General features: G+C 41.3%; 1 protein-coding gene across 1 annotated transcript in view; it reads right to left on the bottom strand.

Moving 5' to 3' along the window:
* The window catches only part of Veph1 (ventricular zone expressed PH domain containing 1), a 205,886-nt gene that overhangs the window by 11,714 nt on the left and 167,971 nt on the right, over window positions 1-26,201 (bottom strand). The window contains exon 12 of the mRNA XM_036189338.1: window positions 17,608-17,725. Within this exon, the coding sequence (XP_036045231.1) occupies window positions 17,608-17,725 (118 nt within the window). The remainder of the gene's footprint in view (window positions 1-17,607; window positions 17,726-26,201) is intronic.

Here is a 26,201-nt window from a genome sequence, read left to right on the forward strand (position 1 = left end):
CCTCAGGTCCTTGACTTCAACCTTGGTCCTGGCCAATGAGCCTCTCCAGATTCTGCTGCCTGTCTGCCATCTTGCTATTGTAAGGCTGGGATTACAAATGTCTGCTACTGCACCTGGTCAGGACTGAATTCAGGTCCTCATGCTTTCAAGGCTAGTGCTTTATCCACTGAGCCTCTGTCTGCTTAATTCTAAAAGTGTTTTAAGTCAATTTGAATGTATTTAAACATAGTGTGCCATCTTACTCCTTAACATAATAGCTCATATAGGGTTATGTGAAAACCAGTCTCTGACATAGACCTATAGTTTATGAGACAAGGGCACTGTCTTTGGAGCCTGGCCTGAGCTGAATTTCAGAACATGTCCCTTTCTAGCTGACTGGTCTTCAGTAAGCTGTTTAACCACAGCAAGTGTCAGTTGTAGCTCACAACAGGGTCAACACAAAAGACGGCAGATGGTTCTCAGGATGAGAGCACTTGGCCAAGGTGGCCAGTTGGGGCTGAAATCCAGCCTGAATTTTACTATTTGGGCCAAACATCCTGAATACATTAATTACATCCACCACAAATATAAATGTGCCATGAAAGTTAACAGTGGCCTTGTCTTTGCTGACAAAGACCTGACCATCATTAACTATCGTCAGGACCGTCATAATCCTGAGCACGACACAACTGTCACCATTATTTCCTTATAATGAAGAAATGCATTTTAGAGATGTCATATCTCAATGACTTCAGGAGAGGAGCGTCTCCCTCCATTTATTAACAAAGTAATGAAACATAAAAGGCTTTAAAGACATTTGTCTCCTGCCCCCCCCATGCATATGCATGTTAGTGGAATGTATCTCATGTACAGATGACACAGCACACAAGTGGAAATCAGAGGACAACTTGTGGTCAGTTCTCTTTCCACCATGTAGGATTCAGGGATGGAACTCAGATAGTCATCACCTGCTGAACCATCTCTCTGACCTTTAACTTTTTTTTTTTTTTTAAACAGTAACTTATGTATAAATGCTAAGAATAGTGAGAATTCAAAGTGAGACAGGAAGTCCTTTTGAGGTCGACATGATAGGTTTGAGAAGTCATTTAGTCTGAAAAGGAAGGAGTATACTTTTTTTGTTTGTTTTCAAGACAGGGAAACAGGAGTTCTCTGTACTTTTTGAATAACTGATTGACTTATTCACGAAGACTGTCACCGGTGGCTTGGGTTGCATTGGAAGCATCTCCAATGACATCTGTGGTTGTTCTCTTTTCTTTCTAGACTGTACTCTTGTCTTGGCAATATATTGGAAAGAATGAGTAGACAATAAGTAGACTTCCATTCAGACTTAGGAGCTATTGGTTTTGTATGCTTTTCTCACCTTGAAATATCTCACTATATATAAACAACCATATCTCACTGCATATAGACAACCATACCACTCTGCATATAGACAATTGTATCTCACTGCATATACACATCCATACCTCACTGCATATACACAACCATATCTCACTGCATGTACACAATACCACACTGCATATAGACAATTGTACCTCCTCAGTGCATATATACAACCATATCTTACTGCATATACACAACCATATCTCACTCCATATACACAACCATACCTCACTGCATATATACAACCATACCTCACTGGATATAGAGAATCATATTTTACTATAAATAAACAACCTGTATTTAAGGCCATCATGAATTTTGTTTGTGATATCTGAATTTTTATATATATATTTTTCTGATTTGTTATAGTTAAATGGCTTTAAAAGAAGGCATATTCTGGGAGAAAATATGTAATTCCCAAATGCTGAGTTTCAAAATAAAAGTTTTAAACTAAGAGCTGAGAAAAAGTACACAGTCACTCCTGAGATGACCGTGGATGGGAGCTGTGGCTTCTCTGCCGTCTATGGGGAATTTCTTTGTATGTATTGAGAGTCTCAAATTTGCTTCTTTTGGTAGTGTGTGTGTCAGTTCTAATAAAGCCAGAAGTAATTATAGAGAAAGAGAAGCATTAGCTGTGGGGTCTGAGGAGCCACATCGACTGAGTGTGGTTTTTGAAATCACTAAGGATCCTAACAAATGTCATGTTTCTTGTGTGCTTTAGAGTCTATATTTCCTTATTGGGGTGAGTAAATAAATAGATACAAACACAAAATAATCAGCTGTCCCTCCAAGATGCTGTGGGAACCAAAACAGGAGAGTGAGATAACCTTGTGAGGATACTACCAGACGCCCGAGTGGCCTTAGTGCTCCATAGTTTCATATTCACCAAGATAGAGCTCATTGCTTTTTAGATAATTTAGTTAAATATCTGACAAACCACTGAGAATCAGCCTGCTGGGTTGTCAGAGTTACACTTTATAAAGCCTTTAGACTGTATTTCCGGGACTGCTCTGGGGCCAGCTTCTTCAGAATCAGCTGCTAGTTTGGGAAAACACACTTTCCAAAGCATGTTGCAAATGCACTGACTTTTGGAGTGGTGAGGGATTCAGGAGTTTTAACGAGGTCTCCAGATTATGGACAGCAGCAATCTACTGTGTTGCTCAAGAACTCCTGGGAAGTTTTGAGTTTTGTCATGGTGGATGAGAATAATTGGTCAAATGACACACAAAAAAAGTAAAGCCAAAAACATCCAGAGGAAAATGGTTATAACTCTTCTACAGAATAAAATAATAGGATAACGGTACAATCATATACATGTTGTTGGCTTTATTCATTAAATTTACAGAGAAAGTGCTTAGAATCAATGTTGGTGGAATTATTATTATTATACATATATAATTATTATTACATTACTAATGAAACAAAAGCTCTTTTTTGTGTTTGTGTGTATGCATAACATGTATATGTATGGGTGCACATGCGTGCATGTGTATATGTAGGTCAGAGGGCAACCTTGGGTTTCATGTCACAGGGTCTTTCTGGCTCATTGGCCTAGAACCTTTTGTAGTAGGTAGACCAGCTGGCTAATGAGCCTCCTGTCTGCCTGTCTCTGCCTTCACCTTTCATCTTGCATTGTTGGGATAATCAAGGCATGCCACTGATGGGTCTAGCTTTTCATGTTCGTTCTGAGGATCTGAACTCAGATCCTCACACTTGCAAGGCAAATGATTTACTTACTGAGCCATAACCCCTGTATGGTGAGACAAACAACGTCTAAGGGCACTTTCCAAGAAGAGAGCCATTTCAGCAATTCTGAGTGGTATGTGTGGCCACCTGTGTACTCTTCTGAGAGCCTCACAACAGAGATTGGCTTGGACTTGGTGAATCGTGACTGAAAGGGACCAATGGGAAAAAAATCAGGAAGTAGAAAGAAATGGCGGTAATTGTTCAATCTTGGGATTAAACTTTTAACAAGAAAGAGTTTCATCCACATATCCCATGGAGGTCCCACGTGGTCTCATTAATGAGATCTTATGATAGGGTATTATTGGCAACATCTTGTAACTATAATTTGTGATCTACATAGCAGACTGTGCATGCTGAGAACTGAGCATGGAGACAACCTGCAGAGAAGCAGCTGACCCGGGGCTGATTTACATTCTCCCAGGAAAGAACTGATCAAACTGTGTGACAGCAAAATCTACATATTTTCTGGCTTTTATCTTGACCTATTTATTTATTTATTTACAAACTGTAAGGCTGCCACAGGGCTGGTGGAAAGAAATTTCATTTTTATTTCTCTCTCTAGGTTGGCCAAACTGTAAATAAGTCCATTTTCCTTTACCAGTTTCTGTTTCCTAATTTGTTTGGGAATACAGGGAAACGAAGATGGCAGGCCATGGACCTGTAATATCTGTAAATTGTTTTGGCCCAGCCATCTAGGAAGAAAATTTGTGGCCCATCCAATCCTCAAATTTAAGCCACAGGGGACAGAAAGCTCAGCTGCCCAGAGCTTTCTGCCAAACTCCCTTCACCCACCGAAGGTGCTGGTTGCCTGTAAACACCTATTGGTGAATTGGTAATGGAAAAAGCTTGTGCTTTTGGCCTGGTCTCATTTCTGAAGATTTTTCTGGGGTCCTTTGGTTTCATGACTTAGAAAGTTTGGGATAAACTCCTATGGTCTAGACTTTGTTTTGTGCTCTTGGGCAACTTGTAAGGGAAATTTGGAGCGAAACCAGGCACATTTGATACACTCGTCATGCTGAAGGCTCATCTGAGCCTTTTACTGATGAGTTGCTCAGTTGTTTGAAAGGAAAATTCTGAGTTTGTTTGGATTTTGCCTCCATTTTTGTAGCCAGAATTGGCGTTAGTGAAGCACAGGCCTGACTAAGTCAGGCCTTTATTTGGCAAGGCACCCATTGTCTGGGTAAACCCATTTGTATAGTTGGATTTGGCACTGTGTGCTTTGGTGTTGGTTGAATCTTTGTCTCTACACCTGAGCTTTGATCGCCATTTGGACTCCCCTCTGTCACTCTGTAGTGCCACGTGACGTGAAGTCAGTTCAAGTGTCTGAAGCTAAAAAAACTACTTTGTTTTGTTTTGGTTTTTGAGTTCTGCTCTTATGAAATGAAGATCAGAGGACTAAAATTCACAGGAAAGTTGTCTGCATTTGATTTTTTTTTTAAAATCTCTGTTGTAATTGGTGTAAACATGGGAAATGGTAAGTCTATGCTATTCTGGTGGCTTTAGGACAATTGTGTGACTAGTCCTTTCATGGTAATTTGTCTGGAGTATACATATGAGTTTATATAAGTACTAATTAGCTGATAAATATTTAGAAAGCTACCGAGGATGCTCTGGAATAAGTTTGGAAACGAACTAAAATTCTAAGGGCTTTTATAATTAATTGCTATTTAGGACATAATATCAGAATTCTTAGACTCATCAGGTCTATTTTTTTTTTTTCCAACACAGGGTTTCTCTGTGCAGCTTTGCGCCTTTCCTGGAACTCACTCGGTAGACCAGGCTGGCCTCAAACTCACAAAGAGCCTCCTGGCTCTGCCTCCTGAGTGCTGGGATTAAAGGCGTGCGCCACCACCACCCGGCATCAGGTCTATTTTTATGTGATATTTCTTTTCCTTGTCTCAAGGCAAAATTTCATGCAACTAGGTTGACTATAACCAAAGAGTTCTTTATACAGTTTTCTAGTTCTTTGTGTTCAAAGCAACCAGACTTCTTTAGAATATTGAACCAATTTTAGTATACTTTATAAAGGGGCTAACTTTAAAAGTACAAAAATCAAAAATTAAAAATAATTAAATATATTTATTTACTAATTATTTTTATTTTACATATCAACCCCAGTTCCTTCTCCCTCCCCTTCTCCCACCTCCTCACCTCCCTCCCACTCTACTCCCATCCACTCTTCAGAGTGGGTTAGGCCTCCCATGGTAGTCAACAAAGTCTGGCATACCAAGTTTAAGGAGAGCCTAGCCCCTCCCCCTTGTATCAAGTCTGAGCAAGGTTTCCCACCCCAGGGAATGGTCTCCAAAAAGTCAGTTCATGCACTCGGGATAAGTCCTGGTCCTGCTGCCAGGGACCCCACAAACAGATCAAGCCACACAACTGTCACCCACATTCAGCGGGCCTAGTTCAGTCCCATGCAGGTTCCCAGGCTGTCAGTCCAGAGTCAGTGAGCTCCAACTAGCACCAGTCAGCTGTTTCTGTGGGTTTCCCCATCATGATCTTGACCCCCTCTTCTTCTTCTTCTTCTTCTTCTTCTTCTTCTTCTTCTTCTTCTTCTTCTTCTTCTTCTTCTCCTTCTTCTTCTTTTTTGAATGCCGAATGCCGTTTATTGAAGGAGGGAGGAGGTCTTAAATACAGGCTTACAGCACAATGGGAGAACCCCAGAGGGCAGAAGTTCACTTCTGATTTTTTTTTTCAAAAATCAAAATTTAATATTTAATTTTATTAGGTTTTTAGTAGAGTCAGGCTCACTTAAATTTCTCTTTGAGCTGAAAACATCTCAATGGTCACGTTATAGTTCTGGCTAAACAGGTGTGTTATTGCACTTGTGTACCAGACGACTCTGATCTTAATACTGTTTTCAGATATGAGTGAAAAATCTTAAAATAAAAGTGCCTGTAGAACTATGATGCTGTTTTCTTTATCTGTGTCTATGATCCCTTGGGATGCCACTCTTTTAGAATGTAAAGTCTATACATGCTTACCAAGCTGGTATCATGAAAATGAAGATCATTGCCAGTCAGTGGTGGTGCATGCCTTTAATCCCAGCACTCTGGAGGTAGAGATAGGTGGATCTCTGAGTTTGAGGTCAGCCTGGTCTACAGATTGAGTTCCAGAACAGCCATAGCTACACAGCAAAACCCTGTCTGACAAAGCAATAAAAACAAACAAACAAACCAACTCCCAAATTACCAATTATGACAATTTTTAGTACGTATGTTCCTAATTATAGTATGACAATTATTTTGAGGCACAAACAATTAAATACACTCGAGCCCTTCCTGTCCTAAGCAGAACCAGTCTAATAGCTGACAGTTGTAAATATTGGTCCTGCCGAGTTTCCTGATGTCACGCTGTACACAGTAGGACAATGAGACAGTTTAGACATCTGTAGGCCCTTTGGGGTTTTGTTTTCATAACTTTCTTTTCAAGCTTTATAGCTCATATTTTCTTTTACAAAAGAAAGAACGAAACACTCATGGATTTCAATGGCAAAGTTAGTGTTTTTAACAGGCATTTCAGGGGGCTGAGGTTAAAGGTGACCTTGGATAGAAGGGCAAGGGGAAGCTCCTCTCAATAGCTGAGGAAGAGAAAGGCAGAACATAAATGGACCTGGAGACAAAGAACTCCCACAGTGTGGTAATAATAGGGGATTTTTCCAGCTGAGATGTAAAATACTGAAAAATTTAAGAATAGATCTGAAGTGAACTCAGCCTAAGAGCCCTTATTTCTAGACATCCGTGGCTTTAATTTGACCTTTGACTCTGGCCTCTGCCTGTCTCCTCCTTCCTGGTGTGGGACCAGATCAGATAACGAGGGAAAGAATTTTATCCTGGCAGTGACAGACAGGTAAGCAGCAATGTCTTAAAAAGATACAGTGAAAAGGAAAGACATAGAATGGAAATGATGTAAAGTCTGAGGCAAAGCCAGTCTGACCTACAGAGGCATCAACAAAGATGAATCACTGGGCCAGAACTAAAGCCAAGGGGCTAAGAAGGATCTCAGGCAATGCTTCTTGATTCTGGCCTGACTCCTACATATATTGCTTCTAGTATTTCTTTCAATGGACATATTTTAGAAAATTCCAGCTCCACAGTACTGGTATAGCATCCCCAAACCCCCAAGACTGGAGAATGTCAAAGAAGGAGGGGCGGCTGTGACAGAAGAACTTAGAAAGATACAACAGACCCTTCATGCTTAGAGCTGGGTAGCACCAGGCAGCCAGCTAAGGACAGGCAACCTGCTGAGAATGGAGGTGACCTGGGCAGAGACAAGTGGTCTCACAACAAAGTCTATGTAGATTACGGCTTTTGTCTCATATGTTTCTATAAATTTTAAGTCCAGCATGGTGGGGAGAGAACTTAGGCTGTGTCTCCAGTTCTGCTAAATATCAAATCAGTTCATTTTCCTGTCTCACTTTCTGTTTCTTAATTTCTTTTGGAATAGCTGGTAGGTTGTGGACCTGCATATTCAGAAACGAATGGGCCATAGGATGTTAGATAGTTTTAAACGTTGAGTACTTTCTCATACTGTCAGGATACGGTAGAGCTTGTCTAGGGTTGGGATATTTGGACATGAGATACTTGTGTAAAGTTTGTGATAGAAAGGGTCAACCTGTGGAGTGCCTTCTAGTCACTCTCTTAGCTGGACACATATGGTATTCTGGATTTTAAGGCATTATCCATAATGCTTTCATGTGATTTGAAAAGATCCCAACAATTTCCATCTTCTATAGTTCAGCATTTGGCCTCAAACTTTTGGACAACAAACCAAAATTTAATATGTCTATGTTAGAAGCATTATCTACTTTCTCTCTCTCTCTCTCTCTCTCTCTCTCTCTCTCTCTCTCTCTATATATATATATATATATATATATATATATATATATATACACACACACACACACAAGCATATGTGTATACATATTTAAGTATATATAAACACATGTTTTGAACACACACACACACACAAAGCTGTCACACATACTATTAAATAAAATGGTCCGTTTATAATAGTGCTGAAAAGAATTTGTCTATGAAAACATAGTTTATATAAAGAGTATATGTGACACTGCAAGTGTCATCAGATGAATTTCTGTTTTTCCTCCTAAAATGAATATTTGTGCTTTGTTACTACTGGCTGAGGAAAATTTTTACTACTGAAATTATTCTAAGATACAAGCTTTAGAGCTTGTGTAACACTTATCTTCAAATGGAAACATTACCTCCAGGAAGGATGGTGGAGGTTTGGAGATTCAGGAAGTAAACAACTCACAAATCTCAAGAAGTTCCTAAAATACACAAGATTCACAAGGCTCCTTCCCCAGGATTATGCAAACACTAAACACATGCCTGGGGTGGAGACTCCCCAACCACCAGCACTCCCTGGAGGAGACTCTGAATTGTCCAGCTGCCTGCAAATCAACCAGAGAGCTCTAAGATGCAGCCTTCACTCACTCAGGCTGGGTGAGCTCTTATTAATGCAATTGCCTTTGTGTTATCCACGCTCCATGTTGTAAGTGACATTTTGCCTATGCACCTGGAAGTTTGTAAAAATTAAAAAACAGTCTTGGCCACTTATGTTTCTTCTTTTGAGAACTCTGTTTAGTTCCATAGGCCCAAACAGTCCCATAGGCTCCTTTTTAATTGGGTTGTTTGTTTTCTTAGTGTTTTGTTTTTTGAGTTCTGTGTATTTTATGCACAAATCCTCTATCAGAGGTGTAGCTGGCAAAGACATTTTCCCCATTCTGTGGCTGCCTCTTTCAGTAGATCAGCAATTTTCTTTACAGTAGAGACTCTTTTGTTATCCTGACATCCTGCTTGTTGGTTGTGGGTCCTCGTTCCTGGGCAACCAGTGTCCTAATCAGAAGGTCCTTACCTGAGCCTACATCCTGAAATATATTCCCTATTCTTTCTTCTAGAAGTTTCAGAGTTTTAGGTATAACACTGAGATTTTTAGATCTGATTCGTGTGCAGAGTGAGAAAGGGAGGATCAGATTTTATTCCCCTACATATAGATATCCAGTTTCCCCAACATCATGCTGGCTTTTCTACAATGTGCATTTTTGACGGCCTTGTTAAAAATCAGGAGGCTGTAGGAGTGTGGACTTACAGCTGGGTCCATGGTTATTGCCCACTGATCAGTGTTTTTTGGTTTTGTTTTTTTCCCGAGACAGGGTTTCTCTGTGCAGCCTGGAACTCACTCTGTAGCCCAGGCTGGCCTTGAACTCACAGAGATTGCCTGCCTCTGCCTCCCAAGTGCTGGGATTGAAGGCGTGCACCACCACCGCCCAGCCTGATCAGTGTTTTTGTGACAGTCCTTGCTAAGAGCGCCCAGCTCATCTTGAACGCCTCAAGTGCTTCCTCTGTCTCAGTCTCTTGAGTGCCTGCGACCACAGAAGCAGAGCACCAGGCTATTTTTATTTAAAAAAAATTGATAGACGAACTTCAGAGTATGGATGGCAGATAAGAAATCGCTTCTCAGTAACAAATTGAAGAAGAGTCAGGATAAGAAAAAAAAATTCCAAAATTCAAAATTCACAAAGGAAGTAGATAGGCGTTTTTTTTTTTTTTGTTGTTTTTTTGTTTTTGATTTTTGGGGACCCACCACCCAGCTCCCAAATAAATCACACATGGAGGCTTATTCTTAATTCTGAATGTTCAGCCTTAGCTTGGCTTGTTTCTAGCCAGCTTTCCTTAACTTTAATTATCCCATCACCCTTATGCCTCTGGGCTTTTCCTGTTTTCTCACTTCTGTAAATCTTACTCTTACTCTGTGTAGCTTTGTGGCTGGTCCCTGATGTCCTCCTCCTTCTCTGGCTACTTCCCCCCCACCCCAGATTTCTCCTCCTAGTAATTCTTTCTGCCTGCCAGCCCTGCCTATCCTTTGTCCTGTCTTGCTATTGGCTGTTCAGCTCTTTATTAGACCATTAGTTGTTTTAGACAGGCACAGTAACACAGTTTCACAGAGTTGAACAAATGCAACATAAACAAAAGTAACACACTTTAAAATAATATTCTACAACAGATAGGGCAGTGGAAGCACACACACAATACACACACACACACACACACACACACGTATGTATTGTGTGTGTATAGTACGTATGTGTGCACACACATGATGAAAGTACAGAGACAAGTCTACCTGAGTATTTCTCAGTGCTGTGCATGCTTCCCGCAAGCTGGCTTTCTGTTAAGCACTAGACACCCCAAGGTGTGTGAACTGGGGATTTTCAGGAGGGTTTGAGGATCGGCATCCACAGGTTTCAAAGATAATAATGGCCAGCAGAGGGCGTACATACTCAGAGGCAAGAACTCAGCTCTACAGAGGTCTGGTAAACCACAGGAAATACATGAATCTGCAAGTTTCATGGACCCCATTGTGCCTGGAAGATTTCAATGCTGGAGTAAAGAAAACCACAAGTTGCCCCAACCCTTTTCCTGCCTTGCGTTTGCATCCTCCACCCCCACTTCCCATTTTACTACACTATCAATAACAGTCTTTTTGGCTCTGAACTCACTAGGTAACGGAAGCTTGAACTTCTGATCTGTCTCTACTTCCTATATGGTGGGATTACAGGAGTAATCTTCTTCTCCTTGACATCATTCTTCTCCGTTCTTCCACGTCCCCTTCATTCATTTTCTCTATATGACTTTTGTATTTACAGCACATTGGACATGATTTTTGCTCTATTCTGTCTTGTGGTCATGGGCGGGCTTATATTGATTGGTGTTAAGTGTATTCTTCTGTCTTGCTCAGAGTGGTGGTGATGTTACTGTGGTTTGCTCTATCTTCTCTAAGAGGTACCAAGGTCTGAGCCCCCAAGGGAAGGCTGACCATTAGGAAGATCCCCAAATAAAGCTATAGGATCCAGTTCCCCGCATCAGGGGAAGCTAAGTCGGCATACTTCGGAGCTATTACACAGCTGTTCTCACCATTGTACTGTTCCCAACAACCAAGCTGTGGAACCAGCCTGGATGGCCTCAATAAACAAAGAAATGTGGCAGCTATATATGGTAGAGTTTTGTTCAGACATAAAGGAGAAGGAAGTTATTTCATTTTCAGAAAAGTGGGTAGAACTGAAGAGAGCCATGTTAAGAGAAATAAGACAGAAAGATGAACATTTAATGTTTTCTCTTTGGTATACATTATTATGAATTTATGAATATGCATTATGTATTTGACATACAAGTAGAAGGGGAAGAAGAGATGTAAAGTGAAGGAGAGCAGAGAAAAAGAGAGGACAATGGGGAAAACAGATAAATATTGCTTGTCTTCTGTCACATACAGAATCTAGCTTTAATAAGTTTATATGCACACACACACACACACACACACACACACACACACACACAGAAGGGGGACTATTAAGGGCAGGGGAAGATCAACAAAGCGAGAGGAGGTGATGGGAGGTAAGATGAGTTAGCACAAGCAAGTTACAATGATGTGTATGTTTAAAAATGACATGATGGGATCCACTATTTTGTATACCAACTAAAACTAGTAAATTTAAAAGTCAGTAAGTCAGCATTAGATTTTGTTTGTGACACAGTCTTGCTATATAGCCCTGGCTAGCCTCCAACTCACGATCTTCCTCCTTCACTCTTGCAAGTGCTGGGGCCTTTTAACTCTTGTTTCAAAACAAATCCAATTTTCTATCATGCCTATGCCACCAATGACATGATTCACAAATTGCTTAATCACCCATCTTTTTGTCTTATTGAACATGGCTGTGTGCTAGGCCTGGAATCATACATAATGCATCCTTCATGTTACTGTCTGATGTCAATATGCCATGTGCAATGCAGACATGCAGGCAGAAGACAGAAAGAGCAAAGGGAAGGAGAGTTCTTTCTGTCTTAGAGGGGGTGTGCGTATGTTGGGGGGGGGCACTGCTGCTGCTGCTGCTGCAGCCTAGAACTAGACGTTGAAAGATGAGGAAGAGGAAAGAAAAAGAATTTCAAGATGATAAGTCATCTGCTATGGTGATATTTTATTTGTGCTTCAATAAATAAAGCTTGCCTGGAGATCAGAGGAAATGGCAAGCCATTTTAAGTAAACAAAGCAGTCAGGCAATGGTAGCACATGCCCTTAATCCTATCACTTAGCAGGCAGGCTTTCTGTGTGTTCAAGGCCACACTGGAAACAGAGCCAGGTGTGGTGGCACACACACACACCTTAATTCCATAGTAAGGCATATAGACGTGGGTAGACAGGGAGTAAATCTCATTTGGAAGTTGCCTAGTTGGTGAGGTAAGGTTAGCTGTGGTTTTCCCTATTTCCCTGATCTCTCTCAGGCTTTCACCATATATCTGGCTCTGTATTTTTTATTTAATAAGACCATTTAGAAATTTGTCTACAATCTGGGTTGATGAGTACATGTTTATATCATTATTGATAATTCAGAGTATCTGAACAATAAGTTGGGTTCAATATTACATAATCAATACAAGGCAATAGTCACTGACAGTGTGTAAATATGAACTGTGGAGTTGTGTACAATAGTGTTGTGCTGTTTTGGGGATGCTAGTAATATTTATCAGATAAGCCTATGCTTGGATATGTGTGGAAAGCTATGACAACCCCAGCCATTGCATAAGTCTAAAGTGGATTCTTTTCATTTTTTATTTTTTTGGTTTTTTGAGACAGGGTTTCTTTGTGTAGCTTTGTGCCTTTCCTGGAACTCACTTGGTAGCCCAGGCTGGCCTCAAACTCACAGAGATCCGCCTGGCTCTGCCTCCCGAGTGCTGGGATTAAAGGCGTGCACCACCACCATCTGGCGGATTCTTTCTTTATGTTTGAAGTTTTATGAAAGTGCCATTGAAATTAAATGGAAAAGTTTCCAACTAGTGGACTCACAAGCTATTTGTGGGCTATGAGTTGGGTTCTCTAGGGTCATTTAGCCCATATTCATGTTGGCATTTGGTGCAGAAAGGCATCTAGCCCACAAGAATGGTATGTATTGAAGGATTGCCACACCATAATTCCCATTGTCTTTAGTGTCTGAAGATAATCTCATCACTGAGGAGGCCGTTTCTACACTGAATTTATTTAGAACCCCCTTCCATTTGTTTGTGTGATAGAAAGGGCAGCATGCTGTCTCATCCAGCAAATATTTATAATCAGTTCTACAGAGGACTCATGATAGAACATTATTCAAAAATAATTCCATTTTCTTTTAGAATCCGTGGAGACCTCCTACTGACAACCACATTCAGATTCTAAATATCAAATGACTCAGACAATGACTATGTTGGGGATTACTTGGGTTTATAGAGGACACGTGTGCCAAAATTCTGAGCTTTCCCTTCCTTCTTTCACCCTTTGCAGGTTACGAGAACTAAGTCACCCCACGTGCTTCAGGCAGCAAGAGTGAAAGTCGTGACCTACTTCTCTCTCCTTAAAAAAGTGTGGCAGATGAGAAGCCCTGAGGAGCCCCAGGCAGCCCTCTGACTTCCTTTACTGTCACAGGCCTTGCAATTCCAAGACTCACAGGCAGATGATAAAGAGTCTGCATGGTTTTCCAGAAGTCAGTTATGTTCAGCTAAATCATCTTGCTCAACCTTTGTTCTTTCACTCACGTGGAGTAAGGGGATGTGCCGTAAATATCACCAGACAGGTCTCGGAGGGCTTCTTAGTTATTTCTGGGATTTTGAAATCAGCTGCTTTCTACTTTGTAAAATGGCTGTTGGAACTGAATCAGCAATTGGACTGGAAATAGTTTCTATTTTAATCACTGACTACATGTAATGATCACCCACTTATTACCATATCAAAGTTCCCGGACTTGTAAAATAAATCAAAGAGACAGATCACATCTAAACAATTAAACTTCCCTTTGGTCTTTACAACATACCATAACACTGTGAAATAATTTTTATTGAAGTTTCTAAAATTCTATGTTTTTAATTTGGACTGGCCCTAGAAGTTGAAATTTCAATTTCTGGAATTAGCTTATCTTGAAGAAAATGCTAGTTCTACCAGTGAATAACTGTGCAACTTTGCGGGAAATTGCTGAATCTGTTTTGATTTTCTTCCTTCCTTCCTTCCTTCTTCCTTTCTTCCTTTCTTCCTTCCTTTCTTTCTTTTCTCTTTCTTTTTTTCTTTCTTTCTTTCTCTCGTTCTCTCTCTTTCTTTCTTTCTTTCTTTCTTTCTTTCTTTCTTTCTTTCTTTCTTTCTTTCTTTCTTTCTACAATAATGACAACAAAAGAAGAAAAACACATGCAACATGCAATGACACGTTAGTTAGAATGGTAAATTGCCCTGATCTTAGGGCCTCTCTGCTGCTCTAGCATTTAGTTTTTTCTCTGACTCATTTCAACTTAATGGTATTGAGGACTAGACATTAAACTTCAGCGTGCTTCTGTGTGAAGATGGAAGAGATGGGAAGGCAGTGATGATGAGAATTTCACCAGGGTTGGGACATACGTGAGGTGGTGACACAGGCCAGTTGATGACTGTTGATGGCTGAAGGACTCCTAGAGCCTTAGTCTGACCATTCTACAAAATCTTCTATAGTTCTAGATTTCTTTCCTGATGTGTAATTGCCTTATGACATGTTACCCATTTATAGAGGTGGGCAGTAGTTCAAAAACATCGGAACACAGACTAGATGAGAACAATTACTGTGTCACTGGTTAGTCCCTGTGATGGTGGTGGATCAGTCGATCCAGTCTTTTCAGTTGGAGAGTGACCCTACTTCTTTCAAGTTGTCCTCTCACAGATGGCAGGCTATCTGACCCAAGGCAGGCACAAGGGCAGCCCAGGGTTGTGCACAGCACAGAGCTGGGCAAAATGTAGCCAGGTGTGAGGCTGACCATCTGGTTTCTTTTCTTTCTCTTTTTAAAAACTTGTTTATTTATTATCTATACAGTGTTCTATCTGCATACATGCCTACACACCAGAAGAAGGCATCCGATCTCATTATAGATGGTTCTAAGCCACCATGTGGTTGTTGGAGATTGAACTCAGGACCTCTGGACCTCTGAGCCATCTCTCCAGCCCCCAACCATCTGGTTTCTATGTGGTGAGTTCTCTTGTGGAGGAAACAGGACTAAACTTCTCTTGCTAGGTTTGCAATACCCTAAATTCGGTATAGTGATGTGTATTTGATATGGTTAACACATCATCACGGCCTTGAAGCATCACATGTTAATATTAAGGAGTATTTGATTGGCTGCTTTTGTTGTTGTTGTTTGTTTTTTGAGACAGGGTTTCTCTGTAGCCCTGGCTGTCCTGGAACTCTCTATGTAGACCAGGTTGGCCTTGAACTCACAGAGACCCATCTGTCTCTGCCTCCTGAATGCTGGGATTAAATGCATGTGCCTGGCGACTTGGCCGTTTTTAAATATCATATACACATTCATTTATTCAATGAGTATTTATTGTATGCTAAAGAATGGATGAAGAACAGAGTAAGATTTTCTCACAGAAGTCTTCTGGCCCTAACTGCACTGTGGATCCCTTCCAAAGCAGAAGCACTGCACCTCCCTCACCTTTCTGTCTCAGGCATCCCATAGAAGAAACTCAGCCTTTGCAAAAGGCACACACTGCATATGTGAAAAATGGGCCGCAACCAGACCATCATGCCCATGACCCAGATATTCATTTGTACGTCTTAGTCATCTTTCTAGCTGGAATTTAAGTACAATGAAAATGCAAATGCCTTCTCCCTGAAGAATACATTTGGCTGCAGGATGATGTTAGACCTTTTGCTTAGATTAAATATGTCATTTATATGCCCATATAAAAGGAAGATGAAATCAAGAACAAATATAAACTCTCCAGGGACTCATGAGTTTCTGAGTGTGAAAATAACAGTTTAAAAGAGGGCCCCTCTCTGTCTCAGATCCTCTTTCACGCAGCCCAAGGAAATGAGGAAAGAAATCCAAACACACACAAGTTTTTAGGGCCGGACATTTTGATTCAATATGTTCTGCTATAAAGTAGTTGGCCTTGTTAGAGCTTTTATTGCTCCGTGTTCCCAGTCTGTGCTTCACGGTGAGAAAAACAAATAAGACAGTGATGTGCAAAATGTTCTTTTCAAGTGCGTGGCAGCAAATTTGAGAAAATACATGTTAAAGGAACACCCCGTAACGTTTAGCACCTTTCCTGAGGCCTTCCTCAGCAAGTCTGACTCAATATTTATTGTATTAAGGACTTAGCTCACTTGGAGTGAGCACTCTGAAGGGCCCTCTCAGCTCCACCTAAGAGAAGTACCTTATTTCACCAGGCTCTCAAATGAGGCTGCTTTTATGCACTGTCGTTTTGCATACATGTGGTAAAGCTCTAATTAGAAAGTTTTATAATGGAGGCATGCAATTCCCCAATTTCTTATTTGCTTGAATTAACTTTTTACAAGCTGAGGTGTTCACTCTGGCATGGGCTTAATCCAAACTCTGTAATCAGCCTGCAATCTGTGCCTCACAAAGGCTGGCATCCTCCACCGCCAGCTTCTTCCTTCCATACCTTTTCCGTGGGGTAATGCATTTTAATTGGTACCTCTCTGTGAGCCCCTAACATCTCCGTCTGGTCAAATAAACACTTTTTTTTTTTTTTTTAAAATATCCAACCCTAACATCTTGGCAGTTAACAAGAGGATAGACTTGCCCCTATAGGCTATCTTTAAGATGATAAAATCCCCAAATTGGAAGAGAAGGTGCAGGAAACAAAGCATTTACCTCAATATTGCTGTACCGACTAAATGAATGCAGGCATCGGGCATGCTTAGCATGGAGCCTTGCTCATATCCACTGACAATTACTTTTAGTGAGGTTGGTGGACTAGATTCCTTGGGCAGCAGAAAAGGTGAGGAATGGTGAGTGGGTAGCAACTGGTTGCTGCCCATGAGCAGTGCACATGGATCACTCACCAAACAGCACCATAAGGAATAACCACAAGACAATGTGGACTGGGTGCTCACTCCCTCATGGGGTGTGGCCGCAGCTCTTTGAGGCACAGCTGGGCAGAATGTTTTCCCCAACCAACCTTCAGGGTCATTTGGGTGACATAAAGATAACTTTCATAGTGAAACATCTCTCTCTTCCTTCATTCGTTCATTCCTTCCTCCCTCTGTCTCTCCCTCTGTCTCTCCCTCCGTCTCTTCCTCCCTCCCTCCCTCCTTCCTTCCTCTCTCCCTTCTTAAAATAAATTCTGGAGGTTGGGCCCAGGATTTTGTATGCGCTTTGCAAGCGCTCCACCACAAAGCCATCCCGGCCTTGCTTAGCCACAGACAGGTCAAAGACTCCTCTCTCCTTTCTGGTTGTGTATCCCTCCTTCTGGCATCTTGCCTTTTTTTGCACAGCCATTCCAGTGAGAAGCCTCTCTCAGTATGAGGCAGAGATCAGACACTACTCTGTAAGTTAGTACAACGGGGGGCATTTACCAAGCAGAAGGCCAACCAGAGCCCCTGGGCTCACAGACCCCTGCCCATCCAAAGGTGCACAACTGGTTCTTTGTAACAAGGGGGCCACTCACCGGTTGCCTTTTCAGGGTTGTTGCACATAAAGCATTGCCATGCCCCTGCTGTTTCACTGAAGCCAAACACGTCAAAGAACCTCACTTCTTCCAGATGGAGCTGAACCTGCTCCAGATCCTGTTTCAGGAACACAAAGCACAAAGAAATGAGCAGGGCTGCCTGCTGCAGATTGCCGGAAGAAAGGGACATGGAGCTGGAATGGTCGGGGCTCAGCAGCAGGGCCGGGACCAAGAGAGCACACAGAGGGGTGTGACACAGATGAGAAGCGTACTAGACTCTGAGCCATTTGAGACCGGAACTCAGTCTGCTTTGATAACAGCTGCATCCCGAGTATCTAGCATAGCCCTGGGAATGGAGAGGCATCATTGGTTTGTAGGCCCAGTACAAATCCCGTTTGCCAAAGAACTATATGAAAGGCATAATGGCAATTTAAGAATTCTTTTTAGAGAACATTCATGTTCACCAGAAGTCAGACACAATGAAGACAGGGATTTTCTTTGTTGAACTGGATGTTTGAAACCTCAGCCTCTGAAAGTGCTTGTCACACAAATAAGCATTAAACAAACATTTCTAATGAAAACCACAGACCAGGCCTTTCAGCATCTTTATTAATAAAACTGTGCATTACAATCTGGGATTAGACATTTTGGAGGTTTAATATGCTGAATACAATATTTTGGATTCCTAACATTAGAGGCGTTTCAATAGACCCTGTGTGTGTATGTGTGTGTGTGTATGTGCAAGCACATGCGCACGCATGCGCATGTGCCCACTCTCATGAATGAAAGTTGTCTTAACAAAATGACTTAGAATGTGTTTATTGGAAAAGAGAGACTTTTTTTTTTTTTAAAGAATGTTCCCCAAGATAAAGACCAAAGAAGCACCTGGGAGCTTTGTATGTTTCAAAGGATAAAATCCATATTAAAATTTATGGGAAGAAAGCAGATGTTCATAAATATCTGTTTCAAAACTGCAAGGTCTCTGAAGTCTGCCCTTGGCCATCGGCATGCAGATCAGTCTTTGTTTCTCACACAATTAGAGATCAATTCTTCATTCCCCGCAAACACTGCTAGCAAACAAAGTACTTGACTAATACGTGGAGCTTCCTTTATTTTTCCTGTTCTGAGACCAGGAATGTCCCAGGTTGTTGCCTATAATCCACACTTGCCTTGGCAGAAAGATATTCAAGAAGTTTAAGACAGATGGCGGGCCATATCCCAGAGCCCAAGTCCTGTAGCCAAGAGCAGGTGTAGTCCTTTGGAGGACTGAGGTGTTATGCAAAGGGATCCGAGTGAGGAGGATGGACAGTAGTTGCAGGAACTATTGCACTTGGCTGTGACAGCCAGCTTTAAATGGATTTCAAATATCTGTGGAAACTCAAAGTGAGTCACAAAACAGGCAAGTGCAGACTGCCAGTGACATGTTTCGGAATTTGTATATCTTAAATGTGCTTGGGGCCATTTTTAAAAAGTTATCTTTACCCTTCTGAGTCCTCAGTTTTGCCCCAGAACTGATATACAGCCACATTTCCTTCCTCTCCTCCTTACTTCCTCTTCAAAACAAGACAACTTGTTTCAAAAAGTAGTTTAGAAAATCACAAACTTCCTTTTAGATATCTGGACTACAGAAGAATGATAAAAATCGTTCATATCTGATTCTCCATCTCTCTCTTGGTATTTCAGTTCAGATGGGATTGTGGCAGATGGGTCTTCAGAAGACCTACCAACAATGTTCATTTCTCAATGTTCAGCTGCTTGGATAATCCTTTACCCTTGAGTATTGGAGGCTCCTGTGTCTTTTTAGAAAATGGCAAAGATGACAGAATATTAATTTCGTAACACACACACACACACACACACACACACACCTTGCACATATAAGATCCATCTTGCTAGCATTCACCTACAAAGGAAGGCTCTCCTACTGGCCTTGGAGAAACAAGAAACTCGAGGAAACTATGAGAAGCTTCCAGTAGCTAGCAAAGATCAAGAACTGTGCTTATCCAGCAAAAAATAAATGGTATTTTGCCAACACTCTGGTCTTTCGACTATTCCCAGAAAGAAGGATGGTCCTACTCAGAAGAGTCAGTCTCCTAGTTACCCTTCAAGTCAGGTCTCAGCAAAACCTGAGCTACAATGAACTCACATTGTTTATGTGGACTTAGGAAAGAGTTACATAATAATACCAGTAAACTTGTTCTGAGGAGGATTTCTCTAGCAAGTGTTACTTAATTAAAAAAGTTAAAAAGTCACCGGAGGGAAAATGGTCTTGTAAACACAGTTGTTTAAATAAGATGGTCTCCAACTTTAGAAAAAGTAATTAATGAAATTAAGAATCTGGAAATCCATAAAGAAGTCTCTTGTAAATCTACTTAGGGAAAAATAAACAAGGTATCAGGAGAGATGAGCAGACATTCACAACATTATTTCATTATATTCTATAAAACTCTCTCTCTCTCTCTCTCTCTCTCTCTCTCTCTCTCTGTGTGTGTGTGTGTGTGTGTGTGTGTGTGTGTGTGTGTGTGTGTGTGTGTGTGTGTGTGGTGACAACAGGTAGCTTAGCAGGCAAAGACACTTGGGTAAAGGGGTTTTTCCACCAGGCTTGATGACCTGAGTTCAATTCCTGGAATCCGTGGTGGAAAGAGATAACTGTTCCCTCAAGTTGTGCCCCGCCTTCTGCATGTACACATGGCATCCATGCCATGCCCTCCTCTAAGCACATAAATAAATGTGATACTTGTTTTTAAAGTGTGAAGTGGGCTCTGGAGCTCATGCCATGGCTGATGTACTGAGAAGGTCTGGGAAGAGTTTTCTAGAAATCAGTCAGAGCATACATCTGGAAGAGCTTTGTCTTCTGGCACATTTAAATTCTGTTCTAAAGTTCTCCATGCACAGTAAGGAAACATGGGCTTGCCTTGTGTGCTGCGTGTGCTTCTGGTTAACAGGACTTCTAGCTTGAAAACTCAAGTTCTTATAAGAAATAGAAATGAAAAAATTCAAGAAGTCTCTAATGTTCTTGCACATTAGACTTCATGCCTTAATAGTAATTTCTAGAGTGTACACCCTAACTATAAGCAGTTCCAGGTACAAAATGAATTTATTGAGGGCATATAATCAATAATTCATCTGTCATTGAACAGGTATGATGTAAGAAACACTATGTTGAAAGCATGAATTAACATGAGACTTTAAAGAATGTCCACCCTCTAACTTAATCTTTTTTATTCTTTCAGCTACTGAAAAATACTGCTGTTGAATTCAATTAATAAAGCACAGTGTCAGAGCAGTTGGTGTGTCGGGGACTACGGATAAAGGGATGAAGGTGGCATGGATCTGCTGTCCCAGGAAGTGGGACGGGACACTGGAAGATGCCTTCTCTTTGTGTGTGGTGAGCAGCTTACTATATGAGCAGCTTACTATGTGACCTTGACCATCCACTGAACGAAAGCTCCTTCACAGGAAGATGGACTTTTGTGCTCCTTTGTCACTTTTGGAAATATGACGAAAAGTAATTTGTCTATAGTATAGTTCAATGAATTGTTATTTTACTAATTGAGCTACATAGATCGTATTTCTAATTTATACCAAGGGAAACAATTGGGTTTTCTATTTGCATGTTTATTCAAGTGTGCTCATTAAAGATGTGCAGAACACTTCTGTTCCTGTTTTTCAAGAAATGGGTCTTGCTGTGTTGCCCAGGCTGGCCTCAAACTCATGCTCTAGAAATTCTGCCTCCTTGGCTGGGACAACAGGTGCAGGCTACCATGTTCAAAAGAGAGCATCTTTCTGAGTCTCTAATCTGGGAGGTGAGGATGTAGGTCAATGGTAGAGTACTTGACTTGCATGTGCAATGCCTTAAGCTTATTCCCAACAATGCAAATACAATACAAACAACACAATACAATACACCCACATCTCTATGAGTATTATAGGAATTGGTTTTATTTAACAAGTATTTAGAATAAAATCACTAAGTGAAGCTGTGTAGGAGTCTGAATTCGCCAGTATGGCATGCTGGTTATTTCTAAGATAGTCATCTTCCCCAAATCATTAGTTCTCAGCTGGATTCAACATTAGGAATCTTGGGAGACCTGCTATAAGCATTATATGTAGCTTTCATCTGTGAGAGCCTAACGTAAGACTTTGGTCAGGTCTGAGAACACATGCTTTTCAACAAGTTTCCAAGTTATTCTGATGTTCACTGCCTGGAAAATTCTACACCTTTGGGAACAGATGTGGAGATGGCTGGCCTGTGTCTATTAATTGGTATTTGAGGAATTTGCCAATTTCCTGGTACATCTGCTCATACTTTCCCACAGTATTTGGTTTCATGTGACAAAGTATGTAGTCTGTTCCCAAAAGCACAATTTTCATATTTAAAAATCAGAACACGTCACTATTTGAAGTTGTTCAATATAGAAGGGAGAGATGAGCTGTGCAAATCACCAGGCCTAGTTTAGACTTTGGTAAAATGTTCTAGTGCTTGTGGAGGAAGGTGAGCATCAGGTAGGAGATAGCCATTTAGCAGTGGCAGCATGGAGCTAATCTGGACATGTAGGATTTGGTGTCTTAATCTTCAACCTGGATCCCACATGTGAGATGGGTTCCATTGGCTCTCATTTTGGCAGCCTAAATTAATAAGGGAAATCTAGGAATGCAAAACCAATGAGGTCCTCATAGCAGGCTTCCCACTATCAATAGAGACCCCAAACTAGACTCGAGTTCTTTGTGTCCTTTAGGATTCTGAGTCTGGCAGTTCAGGGCAGTTGTGACTCTGGTTGTGCCACCAACTGGCTGGATGAGAACTTCCACCTTTGGTTCATGGTAGACAGAGTTCTGGAAAACACCTTTATGTAAGAACTAAAAAAGGTGGCAACATGATTTAGTGCAAAAGACAAATCTTCACATTTACCTACACATAAGGCAAAAAAGAACATGCCTAGAGGATAGAGGTTGATGACGTAAGAGTTTAAGCCAAAGGTTTATGGAAAAGATCACAGAAGAGTATGGGGCCAAGTAGAAAATGATGGTCATGAGACATAAGCTTTATCAATATTTGATAAACACATATTTTTTTTTCCTCGTATGTCCCAAGCTGGCCTTGTACTTGCTATGTAGCTGAGGATCATCTGGAACCTCTGATTTTCTTGCCCATATCTTCCAGGTGCTAGTATCACAGATGTGTACCACTATGTCCAGGTTTTATATGGTGCTGCAAGTGGAACCCAGAACTCTGTGCATGTTAGGCAAGTACTCTGCAACTGTGTACACATCCCCAGCACCATGCATCACTTCTTTATAAACCAAAATTACTTAAATATTTTTTTGTTTTTTTTGAGACAGGGTTTCTCTGTAGCTTTGGAGGCTGTCCTGGAACTCACTTTGTAGACCAGGCTGGCCTCGAACTCACAGAGATCCACCTGCCTCTGCCTCCCGAGTGCTGGGATTATAGGCGTGCACCACCATCACCTGGCTATTTTAAATTTTATATCATTAGAACCAGCAATATATTTTATTGGTGTGAAAACAAGGGCAATAGGTTACTATTGTGCAAAACACCAAAAAAACTTTTGACATTGTTATTGTGGGGTCAGCAGTAAAATATTAGATTTTTAGAAATAATAGCCAGCATTTTGTGTTCTCTTTTTGTGTTGAAAAACAAAGAATTTCCATTCTTTTCTTCTAATTGATGGCTATCACCAGCATTTACCAGGTATGCTTTGGGTATCTACAGTGTGGCACAAGACCTGCCTCTTTGCAGGGACCTGCTTTCCCTTCCTTTGGTAAGAAGATGAGGGAACCACATTACTCAGTCATGGGTCTTACTCTGCTGGAGGCAAGGTTCTTCTCTTGCTCCCTTTTGTCCCTGATACCACCCTTTCCCTCAGACTGGTCCTCACTTTCTACTGATACAGATACTTCTTATGTTATGATACAGGTATAAATAAACTCACCATAATTAAAATGCCGTAAGTTCAATTGCATTTAATGTATCTACTCTACCATCCCAGTTAGGTTTCTGTTGCCATGATAAACATTATGTCCAATGGGACTCAAGGAGGGAAGGGTTTATTTAGCTTATACTTTCAGACAACAGTCCATCACAAGAGAAGTCAGGGCAGGAACTTGAAGGCAAGAACTGAAGTAGAAACCATAGCGGAACACTGGCTTGTTCCCTGTGGCTCATGCTAAGCCAGATTTCTTGCAGAACCCCCCCCCTCAGGGATGGCCCCACACATGGTGGACTAAGGCTTTCCCACATCAGTCAACAATCAAGACAATTTCTCATGACGTGTCAGTACAGACTGGGCAATCCCTCAACTGAGACTCCCTCTTCCCAGGTGACCCTTGTTTACATTGAGTTGATCCCCCCAAAAAACAAAACAACCCCCCCAAAACAAAACAAAACAAAACAAACCCCAAAAACCCCAAACAAACAAAAATAAAACTAAGCAGGACTCCTGCTGAACATCATAGTTTAGTGCTGTGGAACTTTCCATCTTCTAGACATGGCACAACCATTACCAACTTGCTATCAGAGCATGAGTGACTACTTGTCTGAGACAAGTAAGAAAAAGAAGCCTTTGTCTGAGATTCTAGCCACTCAGTCACACTCACTCTGGTGGCCTTCTTCAGTCCCCAACTGCATATGATCCTGCCCCGGCTATGAGTCTCAGGAGGTACTGAAGTGTAGAGAGATGGAAGAGTAACTGACGGGGGACTCTATAAAGCTTTATGGAGGTCACTGTCTGTGAGATGGGTAGGACTTTATGGAGGTCACTGTCTGTGAGATGGGTAGGACTTTATGGAGGTCACCACCTATGTGATGGGTAGGATTTTTTGGTCATGCAGCTGATTTGTGCTCACACATGCTCCTCCTATAAATAAGCTTAGGCCTACATTCTTGTATATAAACCCAATATACTCACTGGTTCTACTTGTACTTGGATGGAGTTTTTCTTTAGTCTGTTGGAGTCATACTTGGGGTGTGTTTGTTTGCCTCCCCTCAGGGAAGTCATGAGACCACCACAGTGCACAGATGGCTGCTGTTTACCCTGATGGTCTCCTGGCCGACTGTTGGCTGCTGAGAGTATCTTGTCATAGATCACCCAAAATTCAAAATTGGAATTATAATTTCTCTTCAAGGCATATAACTTTTATGATGCTAAGCAAGGCAGGCATGGACTCTTAAGGAACACACCTTTAAGATATTCCTTTTTTTCTGCTACACATTTGGAAGAAAACTCAGCATGCTCAGAGGTATTCCTGTTCTCCATCTTTCTGACACAATTGAGCATGCTCAAAGTATTCCTGACCAGTTTTTAAGCTCTGAACATGTGTGCGTGACCTTAAGCTAAGCATGTTTAAAAATGTGTTTGCCACTTACTATTTTTTAACTGTGCCCTTAAACTGAGCATGCTCAGAAATGTGTACACCCCTAGTGTGCTTTCCAAAGAATATGTGTGAACTCTGCATTTGGTTAAACTTTCATGTCACTGAAAGTGTGAGAGATTTTAAGTCAAGCCATTTTTATGTAAATATTTACCCTTTGATTTGTATCTTGGGACCAATACCTGTTCTTGAAAACATGTGTCAATGTTTAGGAGTATTTTCAGTTTTACAACTGGTATTATACTGTGGACTTCACTCTGTGTGTTTCACTCACGATCTCTCCATGAGGGCTGGGGATAGGGCTTGCTGGACAAAGTACTGGCTACACAGGTATGAGGACCTGAGTTTGGATCCTCAGAAGGCAGATAAAAGCCAACCAAATGATGTATGTCTGTTAACCTGGTGTTGAAGGGTTGGGACAGAGACAAGTAGATCTAGGATGGTTTCTGGCAAACCTTTCTAGCTGAAACAGTAAGATCCAGGATCAGTGAGACACCCTGTATACAAATAACAACAACAACAACAATATGGAGGGTTATGGAGGAAGACACTTGATAGTGGCTTGCCCTTATGTGTAAGCATGGGTGAATGTACCCTCTACATGCACAAACATGTATGTAATGTACACACATGTGTGCACGTAGCTCTCCTTATAATGCTGTGCTCACCATATTTCTAACCATTCCCTTGGCAATGGGTACCAAGCATTATATAACCTTTGTACTCACACAAAACCTGAAACAAATAATATCCTCACCTGTCTCTTTGTGGTATGAGAAGGGATGGTTCTGGGACAGTGTCTCCAGAATCAAATTCCTGGGTCATAAGGTATTCATGTTGGACTGTTGAGAAGATTCGTGTGTGTTTATGTTTTGTGTGCATGCTTCTGCAGAGTTAGGGCTTTCTGAGAAATTTTTAGTGAATAGTAGGACCTAACTTTATGGCTGACTAGAAAGTGAGATACCATCTAGGGAGATATATTTTCTCAGAAGTGTTTATGATTCAGTGTGGGGATGAGACCAAAGATCATGGAGAAATCCACATCTATTTGGGTGTCCAGTGGAGAATTTGGTCTCATCTTTCCCCTGGAGAGTATTCCAAAGGGCAAAAGTAGAAATCCAGGTCTCTTCCCAAGGAGTATAGATTCTTTCTTCCCTCCTTTCAGAAGGTGAGGAGGGGGCTGCTGTCCCTCTCCTACATGA

The sequence above is a fragment of the Onychomys torridus genome, chromosome 6 (assembly GCF_903995425.1).
Source record: "Onychomys torridus chromosome 6, mOncTor1.1, whole genome shotgun sequence".
Lineage (NCBI taxonomy): Eukaryota > Metazoa > Chordata > Mammalia > Rodentia > Cricetidae > Onychomys > Onychomys torridus.